The following is a 27,365-nucleotide window of genomic DNA, read 5'->3' as shown; positions in this document are numbered from 1 at the left end:
TTTATGGAAGTAGGAAACGCAGTAGAGAAGAGTGACTTCCTCGAAGCTTGTGAATTGGTGGATTTGGATGATCCTCTGGGAGTATTTTTCACATCGGTAAGAGATGATTACTGAACACACACTTAAACCTGATAATAATACGCCATGGAAGTGACGTCATAATCGGATTAACTACCATAGCAATGGATGAATACAATTTTTGAATGTACCGCGCTGCACTACATGCAGGTTGCACTCATCACCTGTGTATGTCTGTAATCATAGATTGAATACAATGTCGCTCTTTTCAATGACACTAATCTGACAGGTGCGAGTGATTAGCATTTCTTTGACATCTGTGGTTCAATACATCGGTACCGCGTGAACGTTGTAGTGCGGGGCGATATAGTCAGAATTGTATTCATCCATTGCTATGGTAGTTAATCCGATTACCTACATCACTTCTACGGCATATAGCATTGTAATTGCAACTAGACGGGTCATAGACCACGTATTGACCATGTACACAGTCGTGTCATTTTTGTGATCTTTAAACCAAAACACCAAACACTGATGACATTTGACGCCAAGTCAGGGAGTATCAAAGAGATACAGACTATTTTCAATGTATATGCATAATTGGTGTCACTCTGATATGTTATTTGTGACAGGAGAGGAATTTTAAAGGTATCTCGTCTCAAACCGGAAATGACCAATTAATGAACTTTGACCCTAAATCCGTGAACACCCCAAAGAAGTTACCCACACTCATGCGTGACTTCTAACAAAAGGCACTGGTTCCCGTGGTATTCCTCATTCAAACCAATTCAATGCATGACTTCGGAGTTACCTACATGACTTTGGCGGGCTATTTTGAAACAGTTAAGGTTGTACATGCAGGTACTTCTTTTGAAAGTCCTAAACAAGGTATAGGAGTCGCTGATAGGATATGCAGCTTATAGAACACGGATAACCTCTATACACTAATTTCAATGCATGTGCGTAAGATAATATTGATCATTTTGTCAGCGACAGAAAGTACGCCTATAGACGAATCCAACGAGCCAAGTGATGGCAGAATTTAGTCGGCCATGACTGGGTCCCGGCGCACCAAACTGGTGTTGTGACTGCCCAACTGGGTGAATTAACGCCGCTTAAAAATCGATGTTATGTTGTATTGTGTTGTAAACTTCCATCATTCTATTGTCTACGTGTAACACGGGTGATGAAATGCAGTTTAAAATCCCCGGCAAGGACGCATTATTTCATTTTAGGGGACCCAGCTATGGCTGCCATTGAGGTGTAGGAATGCGCGAAATTGGATTCGTCTATATAGTCCTAATGCGCTATTATATTGTAACCTGCATGGAAATTAGCCTACATGGGATAGCTGCCCTCTATCTGTGCTAATTTGCATAACAATCAATTTATTACTGGTGGTGTGCTCCTTGGGCAGTACCTCTATAGTCAGCACCAAGGACACACTTAACCACCATCTTCTCTCCCTTTGCAGGTATGTCAAAACAGTTTATTTTGTTTATTTTACTGCTTTTGTTTGATTTCTTCAGAAAGTCAAGCTCATTTTTGGATACTACCATATCTAAGGTTTCATGTTCTGGAATTTGGTGAAGATCGTAATAAGTTTCGGACTGATTTTTATTGTCTAAAAGTTCTTCAAAAGTTTTCCTATTCACAAAATTTCTTAAATTTGTGTGATGAGCTATTATTATGGAAACTATTCCTAAACATGATGATATCGGATTTTAAAGATTTGCATGTAATATTTTGAGAATTAATAGTTGATTTGATTCAACATGTTTAAGCTTCTGAATTATGAAACTTTCCTGTGCATTAAGAGATGTCCAGAGATTTTCTCAAAATTATTCACATTCATGTTTGATATTCTTATTTTCTCCAAATTTTAGTATCTTTGATTTAACTCATAATTGAGTTACTATTTTGTGAACTATGTGCTTGAGCACAATATACATGCAGGTCACCCATTATGTCCATGATACTTTTATAGATAGAATTGGTGTATACTCGGTGTCACTCAGGGCAAATTAGGGCATTTAACAAAGTGTTCTAAAAGGCATGTGACATAAATATTTTGTTATTCTATCTAGGAATGAGAGTATCATACCTTGTACTTTTAAGTTTACTAACAGTATTTTAAGTTTTTGTAAAATTGACAAAGTGACTGAGTCATGTTAGTTTTATTTTTGCCATTCATTTTGTGTTACGCAGCTCAAGCGAAACCAGTCACTAATAGTATGTAAATTAACTGATACTTGTATCACTTTAAGTTTAACCTTGTCATTGAAGCGTGCAGGGTGGAATACATAAATTATTTTCCTTAAAGAAAGTTAAGATAAGTCCTTTCAAACTATCTGGCCAATGTTTGGATAAGGACCATGTGCACTGATAAGAGACATGTTTGCTTTGTTTCTCTGCCTAGCCATAGCCATGTGTGTATGTTTAGAGGTTTGTGTTAACAAAGGCACACCTCTTCACCTCAATGATTTTTATTGATTGAGTGCTATAAAAATGCATATCATTGTTTATTTGTTTTGGCAATGCACATTGTTTATCTTAATAATTTGTTTTGGCTATTTCCAAAATAATTATTGTTGATCTTAACTAATTTGTTTTGGCTATTTCCGAAATGATTTTCTTGTTTTTGATCATAAAGTTCCTTTTGATTTGTATTTTAAGAAGTTTGATGAAACATTATGTTTATCTATTCCATCATGTGTAAATTATCATTTTCAACTTATCCTTAGTTTAGATAGTTATCTAGTTAAACTTTTCTATGTTTATTTTGGCGAAGTGTTTTATTAATGGGCCATAACCAGGATTAGCTTTATTATTGCTCATGCGTTAGTTATGTTTCTGACTTTTGGTATACGTGCTAAATCATTTCAAATACAGTTAATATTTTTACAAAATCTCGTATTTAGGGCAGTACCTCTATAGTCAGCACCAAGGACACACTTAACCACCATCTTCTCTCCCTTTGCAGGTTGTCCTTGGTACTGGTACCCTACCTCAGCAAAAATAACCTACTACATGTATATGCCTATGAGTAAAACCTGGAGTGAAAAACTGAAAATAAAGCGTAGCGTACATGCATCTGAACATTATTATTGGATTGAACTGACGTTTGATTACTATTGTTAACAAGTACCCAGTACATTTTAAGTGCAACAACGCGAGAAAGTCCCATGGTTGAAAATTTGGTAAAATCTAAACAACAAGTAATTTAAAGGCCACAAAATACCCGTTACATAATTGGCGTCTGCAACGTGGGGCTTTGCACATGATATATTTGTATGTTTTACTTTAAGAAATATCTATTTCCATATCTATATTTTGTATTTGCCTATTTAAGGTGCAAAGCATTTGATTTATTATATTTTTTTTTATTACAAATTGAAGTTATTTATACTTCTCTTAATTTGATAAGTTGTATAGATTTCCAAATTTTGCCTGGGCACCCACGCTAGCCGGAGCATAGAAATGACTTAAATTTTGTTGCACACTGCATGCACGCTGCTTATATTGAAAACATTGCAACTCATTGGTGAATTTGGAAAGCTGCTACTACTTTTCTGTTTGGTGTGATTCATATACATCTATCTGCATTTTAACATTTGCCGCATTTTCATGCATGCACGCTGATAATAATTGCATTGATGATAGCACTGCAACTCATCGCCGAGCTGATAACCTTTCTACTAGTTATTTGCATGCTCATATCTGCATCTTAAGTTGTCACCTTATGCTGTACACTACATGCTTTTAGACTTGCCAATTATCTTCACAAGAGAATCAACACTTTTGCTTAACAGCCAGACATATTTTTGCTGCACTTGCAATTTCGCACTTTTTACCTAAACTTTCACAACTGCATGGGCATATTTCTCTTACTTTGCAACGCTTTTACATCTGAATTTTGCATGCAAACTTTCTGCTAACTTTTCGCTAACTTTCTGCATTTGAATCCGTGCATGAACTTGGGAGAATTCTGAACTTGACGACTTGTAACTTCTCAATGGATGCGACACCATTAGCATTTTGAACTCTTTTGAAAAACTCTTTCATAATTGCATTTGAAATGTGTAGTTTAAGTTTATAAGGTATATTTACCATACTAAGTGAAACTTGCATATTTATTTGACCCTAATTTTGCTTAATTGGATGCGCATATTGAGCACATTGCACATTTACTAGATTTTTTTTAAATTTTGTTTTTAATCACTTTAACAAATTATACTTAATCCAGTTGTCTCCAAATTTTAGTTTCAAATTGTTCTGGCATACCTGCAGCTTTATCTTTGGCTCTGTTCAATTCTACTTTCCTAATCCTTCATTTGCTGGTCAACATGGCACACTACTCCCAACAGCCTCCACCACCTGGTAGCTACGACACCACACCACTCATGCCGACTTTGAGTCCTGAGCACCCCGAGTCAGTTAGACCTCGCCAAAGACCACAAATTCCAGATAGGCCTACATGCCAGCCGATGTCAACTCCGGATACCCCTCGGCGACCAGACATGTCTTCATCAGCAAGATTATCAGACCGCTCACCATTTGGGTCACTCTCAAGTCAACCTATGATAGTGCAGCGCCCTCCAGTACCCTGTAGGCCACCCCACTTTTCTGGCAGCGATCGTCCCAAGTCTGGAGAGGTCACCTACCAAGAATGGAAGCGGATGGTACGTCAACTAATCCTGGATGACCCCACATATCCCGTAGCTATCATCCGAAACTCTCTACGAGGCATTCCTCAACTGCATGTGGAAGACTGTCGCAATGTACATGATATTATTTACCGCCTGGATGAACTCTTTGATGACACAGCTGACAGGGACACCTTATTATCCCAATTTTACTCAAACAAACAAGTGAAGTCCGAATCAGCTAAGGAATATTACATGCGACTTCTGACCCTACTGAAGGAAATCTGCACTGTGGATTCAACCTTGGCACCACAACTCTCATCAAGCTTAAGACGAGTTTTCTACGAGGGCCTACACAACGCACAGTTGAGAGCGACACTTCACTACAAGTATGATAGCGCATGCCCAGCAGCCGATTTGATGAAGGCGGTGTCCAAAGAGGAGGAGAGACTCAAGAAGATACCAAAACAAAGCCAGGCCCAGTTGGTAGAAAGCATGGCACAGCTTCAGGTCGACCAGCCAAAGAAGTCGGTGTCCATTTATGAACCGCCACCTGGATACATCCTAGCGTGTGCATTATGCTGGCAGCCAGGGCACCCTGCTATGGTGTGTGCCAACACATGTGATGAGCAACAGCCACTGCAGAAGATGCAGAATCAATCACACTCCCCGGTTCCGAACTCTCATCAGCACAACTCTCATCAGCACAACTCTCATCAGCAAAACTCTCATCAGCAAAACTCTCATCAGCAAAACTCTCATCAGCAAAACTCTCATCAGCAAAACTCTCATCAGCAAAACTCTCATCAGTACAACTCTCATAACCAAAACTCTCATCACAATGATAAAGGGCACTGGAACGGCAAGTACCAACCGCAAACATGGCAAAGGAACCAGAACTCCCAGTATCGATCTCGTTACCATGGCAACAATGGGTATAATGGTTACAACTCCAGAGGTAGCTATCGTGGTGGATACAGAAATACCAGTTCACACCATTCCGCTCCATATGGTGATAACCAGCCAGCACCTAAACCACAAATGAACCAGCCAACACCTCAACGACATTCTGCTTATCAGGGACGCAGTTTTTCACAGCAAGCTGATTTAAACGGACAAGTTCCTCTGCCAGGAGGCGAGCAGTAGGACCATCAACCAAATATAGCAAAGCCTCTATCTTAGACAGACTTGTGGGAGCAGCGAATGAAGATGAAATTGAAATTGAGGGGACTTCCTGTCTTGCACTAATCGACACTGGATCTCAGGTGACCACCATCAGCCAGTCTTTTCTGAAGAGCCAGCTGTCTGATCTACCAATATATCCTGTAGATGATTTGTTAGAAGTTGAAGGCGCTGGAGGACAGAAAGTTCCCTATATTGGATACATTGAAGCCTCGATTGCTGCAAAAATAATTCCACATCAACCACCTGTCGCCCACAGTGTTTTGGTTCTGGTGGTGGAAGACACCAGATACAACCAGAAAGTTCCAGTTGTGATTGGTACTAATCTAATCAGACCATGTCACAAACAAGTTGGCTCAAAACAAACGTCCTCAACTGCCTGGAACTTAGCTTTTCAGCAACTTGTCAAGAGAGGCAGATTCTTACAGCGTGACCAACCAAATCAAGTTCGGAGTATGAACAAAAAGCCAATGACTATAGAAGCTCAGCAGACTACTGTTGTGTGGGGAATGGTGAGGTCAACCCCGGGGATTGGTGTCTACGATGCAGTCACTGAACCGAGTCAACGTGCCGGTATCTCCAGCAGTCTGACGATCATGCCAAGTGCAGTGACTATTAAAGAGCCTCTACAATATATACCAGTTCAGATAACCAACTCATCCAGAAAACAACTCACCATCCATCCGAAGTCTGTGCTTTGCAGTCTTCAGCCTGCAGATTGGGTAGGGCCACCTGATAGACTTCATACGCAGTCTGCAGCCACTACAGTTCAACTCCAAAATATGACAACAAAACTTCCAGACGATGCTACCGCTCCTCCTACCACAGCAAAAGAAAAGTATGGCAGTCGAGCCATCGGTCTGGAAAATGCCAATTTGACAAATGATCAACGACAACAAGTTCGAGAACTTCTACACAAGTTTGAAGATGTCTTCTCGCAATCCGAACATGACCTTGGACATGTGACGGCTGTGCGCCACCAAATCCGCCTTACTGATGACACACCATTCAAGCAGCGCCATCGACGGATCCCGCCATCGCAGTATGACGAAGTCAGGTGTCTGCTCAAAGAAATGTTGGATGCTGGTGCCATCAGGGAATCGCACAGTCCATTTGCACAACCAATCGTCTTAGTCAGAAAGAAAGACAACACTCTTCGCCTCTGCATTGACTTTCGAACCTTGAACAAGAAGACCATAAAGGACAACTTTCCTTTACCCAGAATTGACGACACAATAGATGCCCTCTACGGTGCCAAGTGGTTCAGTTCTCTGGATCTAAAGAGTGGCTACTGGCAAATTGAAATGGACGAAGAGGACAAACCGAAAACTGCTTTCACAACGCCATTGGGCTTCTTCGAGTGCAATCGGATGCCATTTGGTTTAACCAACGCTCCAGCCACATTCCAGCGGCTCATGGAGAGATGCATGGGTGATCTTAACCTGAAGCAGTGTTTGGTATACCTCGATGACATCATCGTCTACTCTGCGACCTTCGAGGAACATCTTCAGCGCCTTGCATCAGTCCTAGAGCGACTTCAGCAATATCACCTCAAGTTGAAGCCAACGAAGTGCACCCTGTTTCAACCTCGAGTTGGATATCTTGGCCATGTTATCTCTTCAGAAGGAGTCTCTACAGATCCAAAGAAGACAGAAGCACTTCGTGAATGGCCAGAGCCTACGACAGTCACTGATCTGCGCTCTTTTCTCGGCTTCGCTGGGTACTACAGGAAATTTGTGAAAGATTACTCCAAGATAGCCATGCCTCTGAATGCCCTCCTAGGTGGACCAAAACGGAAAGGACGGAAGAAGCAGAAGGAGATTGCTGCCAGAGAAACACCAGAGTGGAAGTGGACAGGTGACTGCCAGCAAGCATTCGAGACGATCAAAGACAAACTTTGTCATCCTCCTGTGTTGGCCTTTGCTGATTTTTCCCAGCCTTTCATCGTGCACACCGATGCCAGCACTGCCGGCTTAGGTGCTGCCCTCTATCAAATGCAGGAAGGTCAGGAGCGAGTCATCGCCTATGCCAGCAGAGGACTTAAGCCCAGTGAACGGAACTATCCAGCACACAAACTGGAATTCTTGGCGTTGAAATGGTCAGTCACAGACAAGTTCCATGATTACCTATACGGTCGACCATTTCAAGTAGTTACCGACAACAATCCACTTACTTATGTCACCACATCTGCCAAACTAGATGCTACTGGTCATCGCTGGCTGGCAGCCCTATCAGCCTATGACTTCAGTCTGTCTTACCGCCCCGGCAAAAGAAATGGCGATGCTGATGGCCTGTCAAGACGGCCTCATCCTTCATCGGCGGATAAGACCCAGCCTGCTGTGAGCTTGCCAGTTGAGGTGACCAGTGAAGTCATCAGAGTTCTCTGCAACCATCATTTAGTAGACACCCATGATGAATCTAGCCATCCTCCTATTGAGTCTGTTTGCTGCAACCCTCAGGTTGTTACTCCATCTCTAGACGTGCCAGATCAATCTGAGACTCCCTTATCTGACGGACAACCTGCATTGCCAGCAACCTCCATGGAAGAATGGCGCCGCTTACAAGAAGGAGACCCACTCATCAAGAGAATCATAGACATGAAGATAAGTGGCAAACGCTTATCTTCAAGAGATGAGTCTCCCGACTTCAAGTGTTTCATCCGGCAATGGGACAAACTTCACTTTCACCATGATGTACTCCATCGCGTGAGGAAAGTTAATGGCAAGAATACCTATCAGCTCGTCGTCCCTTCCTCTCATCGCGACCAAGCACTCTGTGGCGTCCATGATGATGTTGGTCACTTTGGCCGTGAACGCACTCTGGAGCTGGCCCGTCAACGCTTCTATTGGCCCGGGATGTTCCAAGATGTGACCAACAGAATTAAGACATGTGGTCGTTGCATCCGTCGGAAAGCACCCACACAACAGCATGTAGCTCCGTTGATTCCCATATTGACTACTGCGCCCTTAGAGCTTGTCAGCATGGATTACCTGACCTTGGAACTGTCCAAAGGCGGCATCGAAAACATACTGGTGATCACAGATCATTTCACCAAGTATGCCGTGGCAGTTCCAACGAAGAACCAGACTGCACAGACTACTGCTAAAGCTCTATGGGACAACTTTTTAGTTCATTATGGGTTTCCAACCAGATTGCACTCAGATCAAGGCCGCAATTTCGAGAGCAAAGTCATCGCTGACCTTTGCCGGATCGCCAACATCACCAAGACCAGGACGACGCCCTATCATCCTCAAGGCAATGGGCAGTGCGAACGTTTTAACCGCACATTGCTGAATATGCTTGGGACACTGACATCTGATCAGAAGACAGACTGGAAAACCTATGTACGCCCTCTGGTTCATGCATACAATGCTACCAAACATGAGGCCACCGGTTTTGCACCCTACTTCTTGATGTTCGGCCGTCATCCACGCCTGCCAGTTGATGTGTTGTTTGGTCTGAAACCCATTCCGCCACCAACCAAGCCAGTGACTTCAACCAGCTATGCAGCAAAACTTCAGAGAGCGGTTGGAATATGCGTACGATCTGGCGTCCAAAGGAGTCACAAATGCAGCAGCCACGAACAAGGCCAGATATGACATTAAGTCAAGAGAGAACGCCCTTCAACCTGATGACAGAGTGTTGGTGAAGAAGGTTGGCATCCAGGGAAAGCACAAGATCGGCGACAGATGGGATGCAGATATCTATGTTGTGGTGCGACGAGTTAACCCGGATCTACCAGTGTATGATGTTAGACCAGAGACCGCTTCAGGCCCTCTTCGCACTTTGCACCGAAATATGTTGCTGCCTTGTAACCATCTGCCATCTACTACAGCTTCTGCAAGTACAGAGAAAGACACCGATCCTGAAGCTGCCACGCCACCAAGACGGTCAGCACGACTACAACAACGGCAACCAGATGCACCAGATGCCTCAAGCAACCATACACCTACGGTGCAGTCAGGCATTGTTGCCCACGCCCTTCAACTTCAAGCGCGGGGCAAGGCTCTACGTAAGACCAGTGCAAGACTCCAAGAATTCACCCAGAAGCTGCTTCAACGAGCCCACGAAATCAAACTAGCCCAGTCCGATTCCGAGCGCTAAATGTCGGGACGCCATTTTCTTGTAGCGGGGGAGAGTGTAACCTGCATGGAAATTAGCCTACATGGGATAGCTGCCCTCTATCTGTGCTAATTTGCATAACAATCAATTTATTACTGGTGGTGTGCTCCTTGGGCAGTACCTCTATAGTCAGCACCAAGGACACACTTAACCACCATCTTCTCTCCCTTTGCAGGTATGTCAAAACAGTTTATTTTGTTTATTTTACTGCTTTTGTTTGATTTCTTCAGAAAGTCAAGCTCATTTTTGGATACTACCATATCTAAGGTTTCATGTTCTGGAATTTGGTGAAGATCGTAATAAGTTTCGGACTGATTTTTATTGTCTAAAAGTTCTTCAAAAGTTTTCCTATTCACAAAATTTCTTAAATTTGTGTGATGAGCTATTATTATGGAAACTATTCCTAAACATGATGATATCGGATTTTAAAGATTTGCATGTAATATTTTGAGAATTAATAGTTGATTTGATTCAACATGTTTAAGCTTCTGAATTATGAAACTTTCCTGTGCATTAAGAGATGTCCAGAGATTTTCTCAAAATTATTCACATTCATGTTTGATATTCTTATTTTCTCCAAATTTTAGTATCTTTGATTTAACTCATAATTGAGTTACTATTTTGTGAACTATGTGCTTGAGCACAATATACATGCAGGTCACCCATTATGTCCATGATACTTTTATAGATAGAATTGGTGTATACTCGGTGTCACTCAGGGCAAATTAGGGCATTTAACAAAGTGTTCTAAAAGGCATGTGACATAAATATTTTGTTATTCTATCTAGGAATGAGAGTATCATACCTTGTACTTTTAAGTTTACTAACAGTATTTTAAGTTTTTGTAAAATTGACAAAGTGACTGAGTCATGTTAGTTTTATTTTTGCCATTCATTTTGTGTTACGCAGCTCAAGCGAAACCAGTCACTAATAGTATGTAAATTAACTGATACTTGTATCACTTTAAGTTTAACCTTGTCATTGAAGCGTGCAGGGTGGAATACATAAATTATTTTCCTTAAAGAAAGTTAAGATAAGTCCTTTCAAACTATCTGGCCAATGTTTGGATAAGGACCATGTGCACTGATAAGAGACATGTTTGCTTTGTTTCTCTGCCTAGCCATAGCCATGTGTGTATGTTTAGAGGTTTGTGTTAACAAAGGCACACCTCTTCACCTCAATGATTTTTATTGATTGAGTGCTATAAAATGCATATCATTGTTTATTTGTTTTGGCAATGCACATTGTTTATCTTAATAATTTGTTTTGGCTATTTCCAAAATAATTATTGTTGATCTTAACTAATTTGTTTTGGCTATTTCCGAAATGATTTTCTTGTTTTTGATCATAAAGTTCCTTTTGATTTGTATTTTAAGAAGTTTGATGAAACATTATGTTTATCTATTCCATCATGTGTAAATTATCATTTTCAACTTATCCTTAGTTTAGATAGTTATCTAGTTAAACTTTTCTATGTTTATTTTGGCGAAGTGTTTTATTAATGGGCCATAACCAGGATTAGCTTTATTATTGCTCATGCGTTAGTTATGTTTCTGACTTTTGGTATACGTGCTAAATCATTTCAAATACAGTTAATATTTTTACAAAATCTCGTATTTAGGGCAGTACCTCTATAGTCAGCACCAAGGACACACTTAACCACCATCTTCTCTCCCTTTGCAGGTTGTCCTTGGTACTGGTACCCTACCTCAGCAAAAATAACCTACTACATGTATATGCCTATGAGTAAAACCTGGAGTGAAAAACTGAAAATAAAGCGTAGCGTACATGCATCTGAACATTATTATTGGATTGAACTGACGTTTGATTACTATTGTTAACAAGTACCCAGTACATTTTAAGTGCAACAACGCGAGAAAGTCCCATGGTTGAAAATTTGGTAAAATCTAAACAACAAGTAATTTAAAGGCCACAATATACCCGTTACAATATTATAAACTTTTTGCACTATTATATTATAAACTTTATGAACTCCCAACAATATCTTCCCTGGCGTAATGGTGCTGGTACAAATTACGTTTGAACAATTATGATCACTTTTGCAGGGGTCAACCGGCTTCCCTAAAGGAGTAACCCATGCACACAGATTATGCGATATATTTTCCACTTTCCTTGATTCGCTTTCTACAGATGCTGAAGGAAACGAAATTCCATGGGTAGGTGAAATGAATTTGCTTTGTGAAGACAAGTCAGTCAATAAAAGTAGACTGATTTGTCTCTATGGGAAAGACGTGATGGAAGTATAAGCGTTTGAAAGAGCAATCAGTTGGTGGAATTAAGACCTCTGATTTCACTTGGAAATGTTTGCATTGACCCTCTAGTAGAAAAGGTATTATAAAGGGTAGTACTTCGTGAAATTAGATATGATATCTGTATTTTAACTAGTATTGGGTTAGATCTTCCCTATCGTTTTTGACAATAAATATTTTATTGTATACCATTTCGGACAAGGATCTTGCCCAAAATGTCTCGGATCGGCCTTTTCGCATCTTGGCTAAACCAAACAAAACAGCTAAATACTATTGACATGTTTTGTATCAATTTTCACCGAGAGATCTAGATTTTTAACTGTGGTACATGAAAAAAAGTGTTCATTTGTCACCCTGTTAGTTGTTTACAAATTATTTAGATATAACAACTTTTGTACTCACAAATAACGCGAAGACAAAACATTCTCTATAACTTTGACAATTGATTTCAAACTGGTTTTCAAAGGTTGAGCACTTGCGAAACAGGAGCTCTGCACACAAACCAAGATACAAGTTTAGTTGCCAATTTAAATCAAATAAAATCGGCATCAAAGGAACAATGCGTTACACAATCTATTATCTTCATGTTTATTACAACCTCCATGGTCGCACACACCTCAAAATATAGGTCTAATACTAATACATTAAAAGCACGTTTGCTCTAAATCAAGCGGGAGTGCTTGTAACTTAATGATTACAGTTACCAACATGTGTGGGGGCATTTGAACATCGTATCCCTTCATGGTAGGACATGTTAGTCCTCACCGGGATTGACGCCCACGGATTTGCGTAGGAAGAGTTAAAATACTATGCTATTCTATCGATTCATTTCAGATGTCAAGATACGCTTTGATAATGTCGTTTGGAGGCATAGGTGCACAAACTGGGGCGTTGTTGCCAGTATTCACAAAAGCGACCACAATAATTGTAGGACCCGTTTATGACGCCAAAATGTTAGCTCGTGTCATGCACGATGAAAAGTAAGTGCTGTGCATGTGATATATTTTTCTGATTATGCTTTTTTCATCCACAAACAGTGCTTCATTTCTTTTTTATACCAAGACATATCGAGTCATTGATATGTTATTACCATTACGATAAAGCAGACGGGTTCGCGCCTAGATAGTTTTCAACTTTTTTTGAAGCTGGCCCGTTTCACAATTCCTGGGATGTGAGGCGGAAGTGCGTATCATGTGCGGACAAGGACTGTTCATGACTAACAAGATTAGATCATGGAATTCGAACTGCAAGCTCGTGAGATCTGAAGGAGCGGCGAAGTTGAGGGTCAGGAAGGTTGTCAGGAAGTAGTTGCCATAATAGCTCCGAACCTTGCGATGGAGCATAATAGTGGCACCAACTGCTCAACGGTGGGCTGGCCTAAAGACTGAATTTGGAGGAAGGAGGTCCTTCCCCAGGGGTCTATAATGCAAATGGCACACGCCTCTGGACTGCATCTAGCTTTGACAGTAATGTAGCAATTGCTCTACAGAGAGATGTCGTCAATGAATATTATAAACAAGATGGGATCAAGGATGGATCCTTGTGAGACACAAGTATTAATCTACTTCAGACTGCTGGAACACTTGCCATTTAGTATAATCTTCACACAGCAGTTTGAAAGGTAGTCAGCTAACCATCTAACATCTTTCCAGAGAAGTGCGGAGAGAGTTTCTCCAGGAATCCAGGGTGCCAGACTGACTCGGTCGAACGCTTTGCAAATGTCCAGGCAGACAACACGAGCTTCTTCTCTGTTGTTGATAACGTTGTTGAGACGCTGACATACATAAGTGAGGGCATCAGATGTTGAGTGACCAGTTCTGCTTAGAGATCAGCTTTTGATTATTGAGATATTTCCACATTAACCTTGGTTTTTGAGAGTAGAGAGATATGGGCCGGTAGTTTCTCGGAGAGTGTTTTCCCCCTTTCCTGAAACATGGGATCACATCAGAAACTTTCCATTGTGCTTGCATGTTGTGTTGGCATGTCCACTGTTGAAACAGAACTGGAAGAGCCGTGCTAGAGGAGTAGCCAGTTAAGCAGCTGCAGTTCTCAGAAAAAGAGCGGGAATCCATCAGGCTCAGACACTTTATTGATATCTAGGTTGATAAGCTTTTTTTAGGCCAGAAAAACAATCTGAAGCATTTGGTGGTCGTCCTCAAAGGCATCGTCATCAGAATGCATTAAACCAACAGAAATCTGCTTTGTATAATATTTTCCTTTTCTGTGATTAAATCAAAACAGAATTACCGGTACAACCATGCTGATTCATCACTTGAATGACATTTTGAACCTTTCAGACATCAAGGACCATGATTTATCATCTCTAGAGTTATGTAAGTGTAATTCTCTGATTATGTAAGTTCTGAAGGTAAAGGTGAGTCACAGTAGTCTTTAAAAAATCAATTTTCATTGTCTAGATTTGGGGATTCATGAAAAGTTTAACCAGAACTTGTAGTTACATATGCCATCCAGCGCATTTGTGGCTCCGTGCGTTAAAATAAGAAAACTGTAAGATCAACTCTCAAAATCTGGATTGTTTATTTTTATATGGTATTTACCGTTTTCACTGCAAGAGTAAATCTGTGATGGAAACAACAACAACCACAAACAACAACAACAACAACCACAAACAACAACAACAACAACAACAACAACAACAACAACAACAACAAGAAAAAAACCCAAAACACTTCATTCAGGGAGTAAATTACCTCCAAGAGAACGCTAATTTCCTCATCAAATATAAGGACCTAACTATTGATATTTACAATACGACGTACATATTCTTTATCAAGAGGTTCAGAACAGCATTGGTATTGCCCTTTGACAACTAAATCAGCGAATAATTTAATTATACGATCTGTTTATCAAAAACATGATTTCGATGTGCTGATGCGACTAGCCGCCGACTACCATCATAATATCGCGCTAATCCAGTGTATTAACTGTCTCGTTTGCTTCTTTCGTAACAATTTCAGGTTTCACTGGTGGAAGTATTATTCCCCGTTCATTACGTGATAGAGTGGCCAAGATCGCCAAGCATATATTGGTAAGGGGTTTCAGAGCTTCATGAAACAGTTAGCCTAAGCTGAATTTATACAAATCGCTGAGGCAAAAGCGAGTTTAAGAAACTCCCGAGAGATGTCGCTTGACATGTGAATGCATGAACAATATTTCATATCAATATGTCTTTTGAATATTTTAGTTGTCGTCTGCAATCGCGATCGCCGTGATTAATATAAATATAAAAGCGACGAGCGATGCATCGCAAAATTAGGCGATTTTCCATCGCTTTCCAACAGCGTTGCATCGCAATCGCTCAGCGATCAAGTATAAATGCAGCTTAACACTTCTTTTATTACATGTTTTGCTCCAGGTACTTTACGCTTATTTGCCGATTAATCTTGGTAATGTGTCATTTTTTTGAATTTTCAGCTAGGGTATGGCGGATCTGAGGGTTTTGCGGCAAGTCAAACTCCGAGAGATTCGATTGAAGTCCTTGAAGGAGCCGCATATTCTCTCACATCTGGACAAGAGGTATGATCAGGTCCCCCACTGTAAAAATCGGACCAGCCAAATTTGCACGCTACAAAGCCTAAAAATAAGATCCCGCGAATCACAAATTGACATACGTATGGGAGCTGCCACAGGGTGGTAACGGGTGCTAACGGCAACGCGGGTGGTCGCCGGGGTATTAACGAACGCGTCGCCAGCACAAGCGTCCTACGCGATCAATAACGCGTATAGGGCTCATTAAAGTTCATGGATACGCGATGACAGGGTCAATGGCCGCTTCCACGCAGTAACATATTTGCTGTCAGGGTCCTGGTATGATATGTCTCCTCACTTCACCTCACCAGGCTGTGTTCGACCATTGTTGGACGTAGCCCTCTTCATGATTCTTCACTGTTCTTTGTCTCTTGCACTTCTTGTCCATGTAGGACCCATGTAGGCAGTAATGTCATCACGCCACCTCCTCTTCTGTCTTCCTCTTGATCGTTTCCCTGTTCTTGGTTGCCATTCTGTAAGTCGTTTAGTCCATCTGTTATCTTCCCTTCGTATAAGGTGACCAGCCCATTTTCATTTCGCTTCTTTGAGTTTCACCATAATGTCTTTGACTTGAGTTTGACGTCTTATTTCAGTGTTCTCAATTTTATCCCTTAAGATAATGCGTAGCATCTTCCTTTCCATTGCTCTTTGGGCTGTTTGTAGTTTCTGTTCCAGGTACTTGGTTGTTTCATGTTTCAGCTCCATATGTCATTGTTGGCAATACACACTGGTTGAACATTCTACTTCTCAGATATATATCAGATATATGGTCGAATCCAACGAAAAGTGTACACGGCATGTTCAGGGCCATAACTTAAAAGTATTAATCAATTGGCATTCGTTTTTGTATTGTGTTTATTCGCCTTGATCATACGCTTCGCGCCATATATAATAAGACCCCTTCTGTGAAAAACTTAGACACAGAGACCCCAAAACATGCTATTTTTACCCATTTTTCAAAATATTTCTTAAGGTATTTTAAAAACATCTAAATCAGTTATGAAAAGAAGTCATTGGATTGAATCTAAATTGATTTCCTGAAAGGTGTGTATTCAAAGATTGCATGTTCAATTTTCACATATTTGTACATAATTATGAATTTTTTGTGATAATTTTTTGAGTGGTATTTTTTACATTACCTACGAATACAATTTTTCATAGCACTAGATATATCTTTAAAAATGGAAATCACTAATAAATCCACAATTGATACAAGCTTTGATATGTCCAATACTGAAATGCATTGCATTCGGACATCTTTATTATTGTGTTTAGCTGCCAGAAATTCTAAATGGCACAAAGGTAGGTTTGGTAAAAATATGCATTACCTCCGAATACATGTTAAAAGCTGTGTCATTTCCACAAAGTGAGAGAATAGTAAACAATAGTTAAGCAATAGGTGCAGGGTAATACACTCTTTATTTCTACCAAGTTTCAATAGCCTGCGTTTAAATATTTCTGAGATGTCAACAATAAAAGCAAGTATTCGTAGGTAAATTTCGGTAACCGAATGTTACCTACGAATACAATTGATTTATCATGACAGTATTGTGAAACACCGCCATTCATGCCAATGCCCATATTGGTACATAACGAAGGCCTGTATGTTTGCTATCAAATCATATGTCAATGAAAGTTGCGAATTCACATACATGCCCACCATCCAAAATTGAATACGGCTTAATTGTTGAAAAATATGTACTGAAATAGACGACGGTCTGCTCATTTGAAAGAAAAATCAGATTCAAAGAAGATTAGACGGGGATAAATACTTGGATTTGTCAACTGTCATGTGTGCTTCATTTTAAATGTTTACCGACCTTCTGGTTTCTGAGTAATTTGTGTCCAAATTGATTTATTCGAAGGTAACTTTTGACGTTTTCGCTAAGGTTACCTACGAATACCATGGAAAAAATGACTGTTCTCATTGTCTCATGATCTAGACAACACAGTGATGGACCCTGGTATAAAGCTAATTGTAGTTACCCTCAAACGAAAGGCCACAAGACGTAACTGACTCCAAGATGGACTTCACAAGTCTGCAATAACGGTTTTAAGCGATTTGTGTGTAATTAAGCAAATTAAAGTCACTTTAGTGCCTTTGTTTCTTACTTCGATCCTCTTTCAACCGCTGTGAACCGACATTATTAATACATGATAGGGTCTAAAGTATCAATAAACGCACATAAAGAAAATAATACATTCAAAGTGCTTTATAAAATGAAGTTTTGATTGCGATATCCACCAAAAGTCTAATTCTTACCTACAAATACTGAAATGTTACTTACGAATACAGCATAATACATGACATGTGTAATGAAGTGTCACTACCAATGGAAATTAATTGTCAAAAACTTTAAGCGGTACCACAGGACACTATTATTACCCATATACGGATTCATTTAACAATTATTTATTATGTAAAATTGCTGATTAACTACTTGTATATCAAAATGAAGTGGTCAAAATCTTGCTAAAAGCATCAAAAAATTTTGATCTAAGGTAATTGCATTTATTCATTTGGACGTACCATCTGAAAGAGATCTAAAACTACCATTTTATTAATTCATTACCATAATAGCAAAACTTAAACCTCTAAACTCAATATAGATATTGTTAAATCGCTCATGTTACCTACGAATACCCGGGTTTCTTCACCTTTTCATTGTATAAAGCGTTAGGTATATGCGTATAATTCCTAATATTCTTGAAAACATATATCCTACTCGTTCTTATACTATGTGTAAATTGATTCATACTCATTTGATAAATAAAATACAGAAACTGACCTAAACTTCATTTTCAAAAATAAACTAGCATAAATTGACTAAGATCATATTGATCGCGTTATAAAAATAAAAACAAATATTTTCTGGTTGAGATAGCATTTTCCTGACACCCCGTGGTCTACATTACACGAAAAAAAGCGTTAATGGGAATATTCCATTTGTTTTAGGTTGATTAGTATTGCGATAGTGAAAGCATCCTAGTGGTATTCGTAGGTAACATTGGGTTTTGATATCACATTTACTATCATACGTCCTGGATTTATTTTTCAAGATTAGTAATGGCACTTTTCGTTCCTATAAGGCCAATATGTCATCAATCAATGGGCAAAAGGAAAAAATTGTGGAGACATTTTTATTTCGGACTTTTATTTTTGGCCCGTGGACACTTTTGGTTGGATTCGACCATATGTCTACACCAGGTAAACTATTATTTTTCCGTTGACGTAAGACTGACCAATTGAAGACATTGAAAGACATTGACGACATCAATTAATTTTTCGGCAGAATTTTAATTATTTTTCACAAAGTTGATGGTGTAAATGTCTGTGATTATGGCCCAAAGGCACGGAACAAATATATCAGAAATTTGTAACGAAAACCAGATAAAATAATGATGGCATGTAAAGATAAATTCATTATTTTTATTGGTAGGCTATTAAACATTTATAGCTTTCATCGATGATATGTCGGATTGACTCTAAGCCAAAAATCAGGAAAATATCCTCAGTTATTGTTAAGTTGACTAACTTCAAAACTGGACCAGGCGATCGACCGCCGATTCCCGCCGGTTCCGTCCGTTTGGAGTCGGTTTCTATTGTTCACAATGAAACGCGGTTCAACCGCCGGTAACCGCGGTTCAACCGTTCGAGTTTTGATTTCATCCCTCAATCAAACACAATCACGCGTAGTTTGCTTTACCCATTTAGACGAAAAATATACATAACATTAAACAACAAAGACCCCGTGATATAAACGGTAGCATCTAACATCTTCGCTTCGAGTTTTATATTGCAAACTGACAACTTCATGTTCAATGACATTTAAGAAATACTAAAATTGTGGTATACTGGAAGACAGAGATAAAAAGACTAGTTTGTGTCTGACGTCATCTGTCAATCAAACTCGAGCACGGTTTGCTTGCAAATGTCGTGATGATATGAGTTGCTGAACTCGGCGGTAAAACCGGGCGCATTATTGTAAATTTTGCACCTTCAAACATACAGGGTGTCCCAAAAGTAACTTAACATTGTGAATTGGCCATAACTTGCGTTATGTTAATAGTGTTGTTACAAAAATTGCACAGTATGTAGATAATTCTTTTAGAAATGTTATGATACCAAACATGCCTATGTGGTCATGACCCTTTGGCATGACATTGACGGATATCTACCGTACCGTATAACCCACTTTTATAAACGCAAAATAAGTCTTGTCATTTGAGACGTGATAACACGATATAACGTGTTGTCGTTTTAAAATCTGTTTTGTTTAATTTTGCTATGTTTTTTTTTGTTGTTTTCAATGCGTAATCTTCATTTTCTGTTTTACCTGGATTTTATATGGAAACTGCTTTAGATCTTTTCTGAGGATTCGATGAACAGTTGTACGCGGTACGTTGTTCTCCATTGAAAGTCAACATACTGATCGTCTTGGGCTTTTCGTACGACATCGATGTTTGTAGCCGATCTTCCTGTTCTTCCACGTCCTGCCCGAGGTAGATCATGAACAGATCCAGTTGATAGGAATTTCTGCACTAGCTCCTGGATTGTATTTCGGCTGGGTGCATAAGTTACATTAAAATGTTCCTTAAACTTTGCTTGAGTGAGTTTGTCCGACTTTGTCTCGGCAAAGAACCATACGATCTGAATCCGTGAATCTTTAGGAAATTCATCTTCACTTCAAATGTTTTAAAGTAAAGTTTAATATTGTCAATATAACCTAATAATAATCTAAAACAGTACTCACGTTTATGCTAGGCCATGTAATCCATGAATGTTCATACCTATTAATGTAGCGTTTGCAGTGAGTGAACCACTTGAGGGAAGCACATCACTCATGTGCTTGAACAAAGAACATATGAGCTTGCTTTTGTGGGTTTGATACACACATATGTACAGTCGCACAGTAAGGTCATGGGGTCATCAATAATGCTGTTTTTGGTATCAGAATAATTCTAAAAGATCAATCTATGTAAATATGTTCTCCATTTTGGTATGCAGTAGGAGATATTTGAGATATGGCAAATTCACAATGTTAAGTTACTTTTGGGACACGCTGTACAAATAGTCTCAAAAGTTAGGTCTTTATAGTAGGAAACTTTCTTTTGCGAAGGCACCATATCAACAATGCCTAAAAAAGTTGCTTTTTGCCTTGTAAAAGTACGTGTTTTTGCCATGTCCTGCTATTCCTTTTCTCGACCTTCCTTTTACGCGCTATTTACTAATCAAGGATCGTAGGGAATTTGATTGACAGTGACGTCACACGCAAATTATAAGTATGCCCAATTCTCGCGTTTCACAATACGATGCGCCTCCAGCGGTTGCTGGGTCGAGGCCAAAATGCGCAGTGGATCATGGGAAAGTGTCGACATCCAAAGCCCGCGTAATACGAATACAACTAGGAACATACATCATTGTGGGTCTGCAATTATGAAAATACCGAGGTGAAAAGGCTAAACGACGACACCCGCTTCTCTATATCCAAAGTTGATTAAGCTATGCTTTGATCAGCTCGTAATCGGCGGGAAATATTAGGCTTTTACCACTACGCCGTAAAATAGACCCACATTAAGAGTGATATAGTTGACCTGTCTGGTCTATATTGTGTGTGTTAGATAAGTAGGCAAAGTATAGAACTTTAATTTAATAATTCGTGATACTTCTGACTTATTGTCACAAGACAATTCTCAATAGAATTATTAATATTATACCTCGATGTTATAAGGCCCGCCGATTGTAAACGAGCTGATCAAAGTGTAGCATACAACGATACTCTTACTGATAATTAATCACAAATATTTAATATTGATTTAATATTTCAAATTCAGCTTAAGATAATAGGACCAGATGAGCAGATTCTACCTATCAATACACCAGGAGAAATCTGCTTTCGCGGTCGGAATTTATTTATGTATTATTGGGGAGAAGATGAGAAAACAAAGGCATCCAAGAGACCAAATGGATGGTACCACACAGGGTAAGAAATCTTGGTGTACACTCTACATGATAATATCCCCATCAGATACAAAAAATATTGGAATGTTAAACAATGAAAGTATATTAAGGAAGTTCCCACAATCTGAATGCGCATCTTCTAGTGAGAATTCTTGATGATGTTACCAATATGCTTTCACACGCAGGGATATCGGAACTCTGGATGAGAATGGCTACCTTAGAATTGTCGGAAGAAAAGCGGTAAAGTTTAGAATATTGATTATTTTACTCTATAACCTGATTCATAGTAGTATGGGCGTTAATTACTATTGTTTTGATTAGTTACCATGTTTACCAAAAACATTTTTTTTAAAGAATAACATTTTACCTGTTTGTAACATGTCAAAATTTTACAGTAGATGATTTCTTAAAGGGGGTCTCCGGTAATCATAACGTTATGCCTTATATGTGGGAAAATAATTATCAAGCATGAATCACATGGTTTTATTTAAAACAAACTCATATTGACCATAAAAACGAATAAAAACAGTTGTCTCTCAACACGCGATATTCAAAATCCCCGCGCCAAAATTGCATAAGTGCAATGACGTAATGGTTGTTTGTGCTCAATTGTCGTCAGCCTTCATTGTATTACTGGGACGTCATTGCACTCGACAATTTCGGCGCCCGGGAATTTTGAATATCACGTGTTGAGAGACGGAGGTTTTTATTCGTTTTTATGGTCACTATGAGTTTGTGTTAAACAAAACTACGTAATTCATGCTTGATAATTATTTTTTTATTTATATGACATAATTACCGCAGACCTCATTTTTAGGGATAACTAATGATTTGCTAAACCAGAACATCATAAAATTCATCAAAATTCAGATTTTTGAATGTTTTAGAACAAGCATATTGCCACCCTGCTACGATAGGCCCTGATTGCCATTGAAAACAAAGCACAAAATATGGTTCAAGCATGCATCAGTTACGTAATCACCCTAATTGTGCAAAGATTGGTGTATGTTTAAATGCATGGTTGAACCAAATTTTGTACTTTGTTCTCAAAATAAAAAAAAAAAAATTATCATCGTAGCAGGCTGACGATATAAACTCCTCAACAAAAGTTTGGAAACTTTTTTCAAGCATCTATATCCCAGATTATATCGTGTTGCATATCAATAGATATATAGCTAGTTTATTCCCCTTTACAATGACACCACGTTTGAAGCAATCATCTTTTTCACGTCTGAGTACACGTCTTGTGAATGTAGTGGGTCTCAAACAGAATGTGCCTAATAATTGACCATTATTCTGTGCAGCAATCCCATATCTTCAGAATCTGGGACCTAATGCAATCCTCCAAGATGACAAAGATCGCCCCACAGAGCCAGAACTAGTCACTAACCTCAATAGCGGGCGGAAAAGCCATACACAGCCACACACCAGCCATCAGCCAGGCACCTTCTCCTCATGCTGCTCACAAGCCTGATCACACATTGCTGTGGGATGGCATTCCATTTTTCAATCAGGATTCATTCGCAGGTTATTCAACGTGGTTGCATTGGCTACTCTGGCACGCACAGAACGACCAAGCTGGTCCCAAAAGTGCATGTTCAATCGGGTTTAGATCTGGGTTGATGGCAGGCCATTCCATTCTCTCTACTCACATATTCTGTAAGTAGTCATTGACTACCCTGTTTGCACAGAATAATGGTCAATCTGGCACATTCTGTTTGAGATCCCACTACATTCACAAGACGTGTACGCAGCCGTGAAAAGGTGATTGTTCCAAATGTGGTGTCATTGTAAAGGGGAATTAAGTAGCTATCCATTCATATGCAGCACGATATGAAAATGTCGCAAATAATATGAACTATAGATGCTTGAAAAAATTTTTCCAAACTTTTGTTGAGGAGTTTAGTATAGCTGTGCTAATCAAACGGACACATAATGGGATATTCCATTTAAAACCCACACTACCCCTGTGGAAGATTTTGGAAATATCTGCTACAGCCATGACAGAGGGAGTATGAATTTCAAATGAAATGAACACATCAGGCAGCTGCATTTGAAATTCACCCTCCCTCTGTGGAAGATTCAGGTTGAATCTTTCTCATGAAGTTGTATGAATGGAGCTACCTAATGTGTTCATTCCATTTAAAATTCACTTCCCTGTGGAAGATATTTCCAAAATCTTCCTCAGATTGTGTATTATTGCAACTGCATTATTTATGTGAAATAATGATCTAGAGAGAATTAATTGTGAATTCAACATTTGGGCACACAGGAACGAATCATCAAAGAAGGCATCAACATAGCTCCTGGAGATTTGGAAAAAGTTTTAGATCAACATCCAGCAGTCAACAATGTTATGGTAATATACCTTGATTATTATACTCGTGATAACAATTGCAAAATATTGGTGATTAACTACCTTTGTATTTAATTAAAATCTCATTTAAAACAATATTTATTATTCCCAGTTATCTTCTAGATATCTTGGCGTTGTTATGATTTTCTTTATTATTATATGGGTACCCAAATTTACACGAAAATTTGAGTTAACAAACTAATTTGATTGCGTCATGCTGTTCTAGGTTGTCGGTGTTCCTGATGAGCGAACGTCAGAAGAGGTTTGCGCATGTGTGAGGTAATTATATTAATTCATTATTATTGGTTCCATTATTTTGGTAAATAACATAAATTAGTGCGAAATGTTTCATAATCATAACGAGAACCTTAATATAATATTTTACTGTCCATTTTGCTAAAATTGTACAATCATGGGTGGCTTTTCAACTGGAAGTTAGAAAATAAAGCATTTATTGACCGCTCGATCACATGTTTGGCATAGAAAACAACGCAGTTTGGGCCAACACATATAATAATAAAAATCGTATTAATGAACATGATAATTATTAAGATAATTATCATTATTGCATCTAATTTTAGAAATATCATTTTCCTGGCAACTTTTCCCATTTCCTGTTTTTTCTTCAGACTTCATCCTTCTACCAAGGTCACTGCAGACGAATTGAGGGAGTTTTGTAGAGGAAAGGTTGGGCAAAGATTATATATATTAATTATTATTTTAGAGAAAATATTTAAGAATAACTTTTGTAGGGTGATATAGTTAGTTTGGGTCAGAGTGGATGATTGTGATGATGAAGATGATGTAAACGATGACGACGACGATGATGATGATGAGGAAGATAATGACGATGACGATGATGATGATGACGATGATGATAATGTTGATGATGATGATGAAGATGATGATGACGACGACGACGACGATGATGATGATGATGATGATGACGACGACGACGACGACGACGACGACGATGATGATGATGACAATGGTGATGTTGATGATGACGATGACGATGACAATGATGATGACGATGATGATAACGACGATGATGATGATGATGACGATGATAAAGATGATGATGATGATGTTGACGACGACGACGATGATGATGATGATAATGATGATGACGATGGCGATGACGATGATAATAATGACAATGAAAATGCTGATGATGACGACGATGATGATGACGACAACGATGATGATGATGGCGACGATAATACGAGCGTAAGCCTAGTCTAACAAGTGGAGGGGATAGATGCTAGATTGTTTTCCTATCGCTGTAAAGCGCTCAAACAATACAAGTACCCCTTTTCGACCTTTTTTGTAAGATATCTTAAAATTACTGGCATTCATCATCATCAATCATCATCATCATCAGTCGGCTGCGGAGCAGGCGACTACAAGCTTTCTCCAACTGTTGCGATCTTGGGCAAGCGAAATAATTTTGTTTGGCTGCAGCATCCCTTCAGTATCTCCCAGGAGGTGCTGTACATACTGTAAGTACAGTGTCCGCGGCCGTCCCGGTTTCCTCTTCCCATGTGGTGGAATATAAAGGGCATATTCTTTCACAGGCTCGTCATCGTCAAGACGCAGTATATGGCCGAGACATTTGAGTTGATGAATCTTGACTCTGGCAACCAGTGGAGTGGTGTTGGTCAGATTGTAGATGGTTTCATTTGGGATCTGATCCACACGCTTGATGTTTAACATGACTCTGTAGCAAGATGTTGCAAATGCATTGATCTTGTTTTCCATGTCCTTGGTGATTACCCATGACTCGCACCCGTGCAGAAGGATAGTGACACAAGTTGTCTCAAACAGCTTGATTTTTGTTCCGATTGGCAGGGATGGGCTTCTCGAAAGGCGTTTCAGTTTCCAGAAAGCGGCCCAGGCTAGTGCTTTTCTTCTTGGCATTAATCATGCAAAAAGTAGTTTTTCAACAAAAATTGAGGGCGTCGCTGTTGAGCAAATCACACATTATGACTTTATGTTATGATTGTGGTTTCCTTTCTAATCATTGATAGCAAACACACAGGGGATGTTGCAATAACCCTCCCCATCCCAACCTCGTTAGACAAAAACCTTAAATGAGGATTAAGTTGCTATCATTTTTTCTACAAACTTGCAGGTATCTGATTTTCTTGTTCCTAAGTACCTTCTCTTTATGGAAGCCGCATTTCCAACAACAGAAACGGGCAAAGTAAGTACCTACATGTGTGAATTATACTGGGGGGACCGACCGGGGGCACCAGGTCTGCAGTGGGGGGGGGGGCAAGCCATTATATCCAATCCCCGTGCCCATATGACGCTACCCCACTGATTGCTTGTCCGTCTTTCCTGGCCCTTTGCCCCTTTTCTGGGCTTACTAAAAATCCAAAAATAATACCTTTCCCTGGAAGTGCTAAACAAGTTTGCTCTCCTCGTGGTATACTGCCCCAAAAACTAAAGATTAAATTTTCAAATTACTTATTACATTATTAGTTCTGGTTTCGAACAATTAGTCTTACATAGGCACATTCTGGGTTCTATCACGGAGTATAGAATAACCACTATAGCACATGAATTATAAAAAATATAAAACAACCATTTTAAGCGTTTCAACGTTTGCCGTGTTGAAAAAGGGGAAAAACGGAATACGTATAGTACATTTGGACAGATTCAATTATAATAATGATAATAATAATACCTTTTAAAATATATATCAGATATAGCGCAATACATCAAGCGATCACAAAGCGCTTTACTACAATAAAGCAGAGATATAAATCATATTTACAATTAGATATCATTAAAACAATAAGATGGCAAATATACAAAATTGCAATATATAAAAATACATGGTAGGCCTATATTAAAAATGTTTGAAGAAGGTAATTGAAGTTTGCATGATCCTTTCTGTCTCTTTTTTTCAGTTTCACAGAAACCAAATCGCTGCACAGGCGAAGTCGGAACTGGGACTATAAAAAAGAGTGGAAACAAACTAGGAACGCACCATTATGTGTTAAGATCTCTAAAGTGTCTAGCTTCTCATCACTAGTCATCCTGGAATTAAGTATATATCACTATAGTCATCCTGGAATTAAGTATAATGAACTGTTGCCGTGTTTTCAACACGGCAAACATAGTTTCAGTGCAACGTCAGAATCTAATTAATTTAACGCCATTAGAATAACTACTATAGGCACTGTTAAATATTTTGGCCCGGGCCCATCTGGCCCTATGGTAAATCCGGCCACGCCACAACTGCGGTATGC

The 27,365-nt window shown here is 39.2% G+C and overlaps 1 protein-coding gene across 1 annotated transcript; it reads left to right on the top strand.

Moving 5' to 3' along the window:
* Positions 1–27,162, top strand: LOC140149744 (medium-chain acyl-CoA ligase ACSF2, mitochondrial-like). The gene is made up of 13 exons (XM_072171801.1): positions 1–96; positions 12,035–12,145; positions 13,073–13,218; positions 14,480–14,571; positions 15,217–15,287; positions 15,674–15,775; positions 21,623–21,771; positions 21,935–21,989; positions 24,022–24,108; positions 24,332–24,384; positions 24,735–24,792; positions 26,240–26,311; positions 27,024–27,162. Exons 1-13 carry the CDS (start codon positions 4–6, stop codon positions 27,072–27,074), a joined length of 1,140 nt encoding a protein of 379 aa, XP_072027902.1. The 5' UTR covers positions 1–3; the 3' UTR covers positions 27,075–27,162.
* Positions 27,163–27,365: the final 203 nt, after the last annotated feature.

Source organism: Amphiura filiformis, chromosome 4, assembly GCF_039555335.1.
Source record: "Amphiura filiformis chromosome 4, Afil_fr2py, whole genome shotgun sequence".
Taxonomy (NCBI): Eukaryota; Metazoa; Echinodermata; class Ophiuroidea; order Amphilepidida; family Amphiuridae; genus Amphiura; species Amphiura filiformis.
The sequence above is the reverse complement of the archived record's forward strand: the minus strand, read 5'-3'. Positions and strand labels throughout refer to the sequence as shown.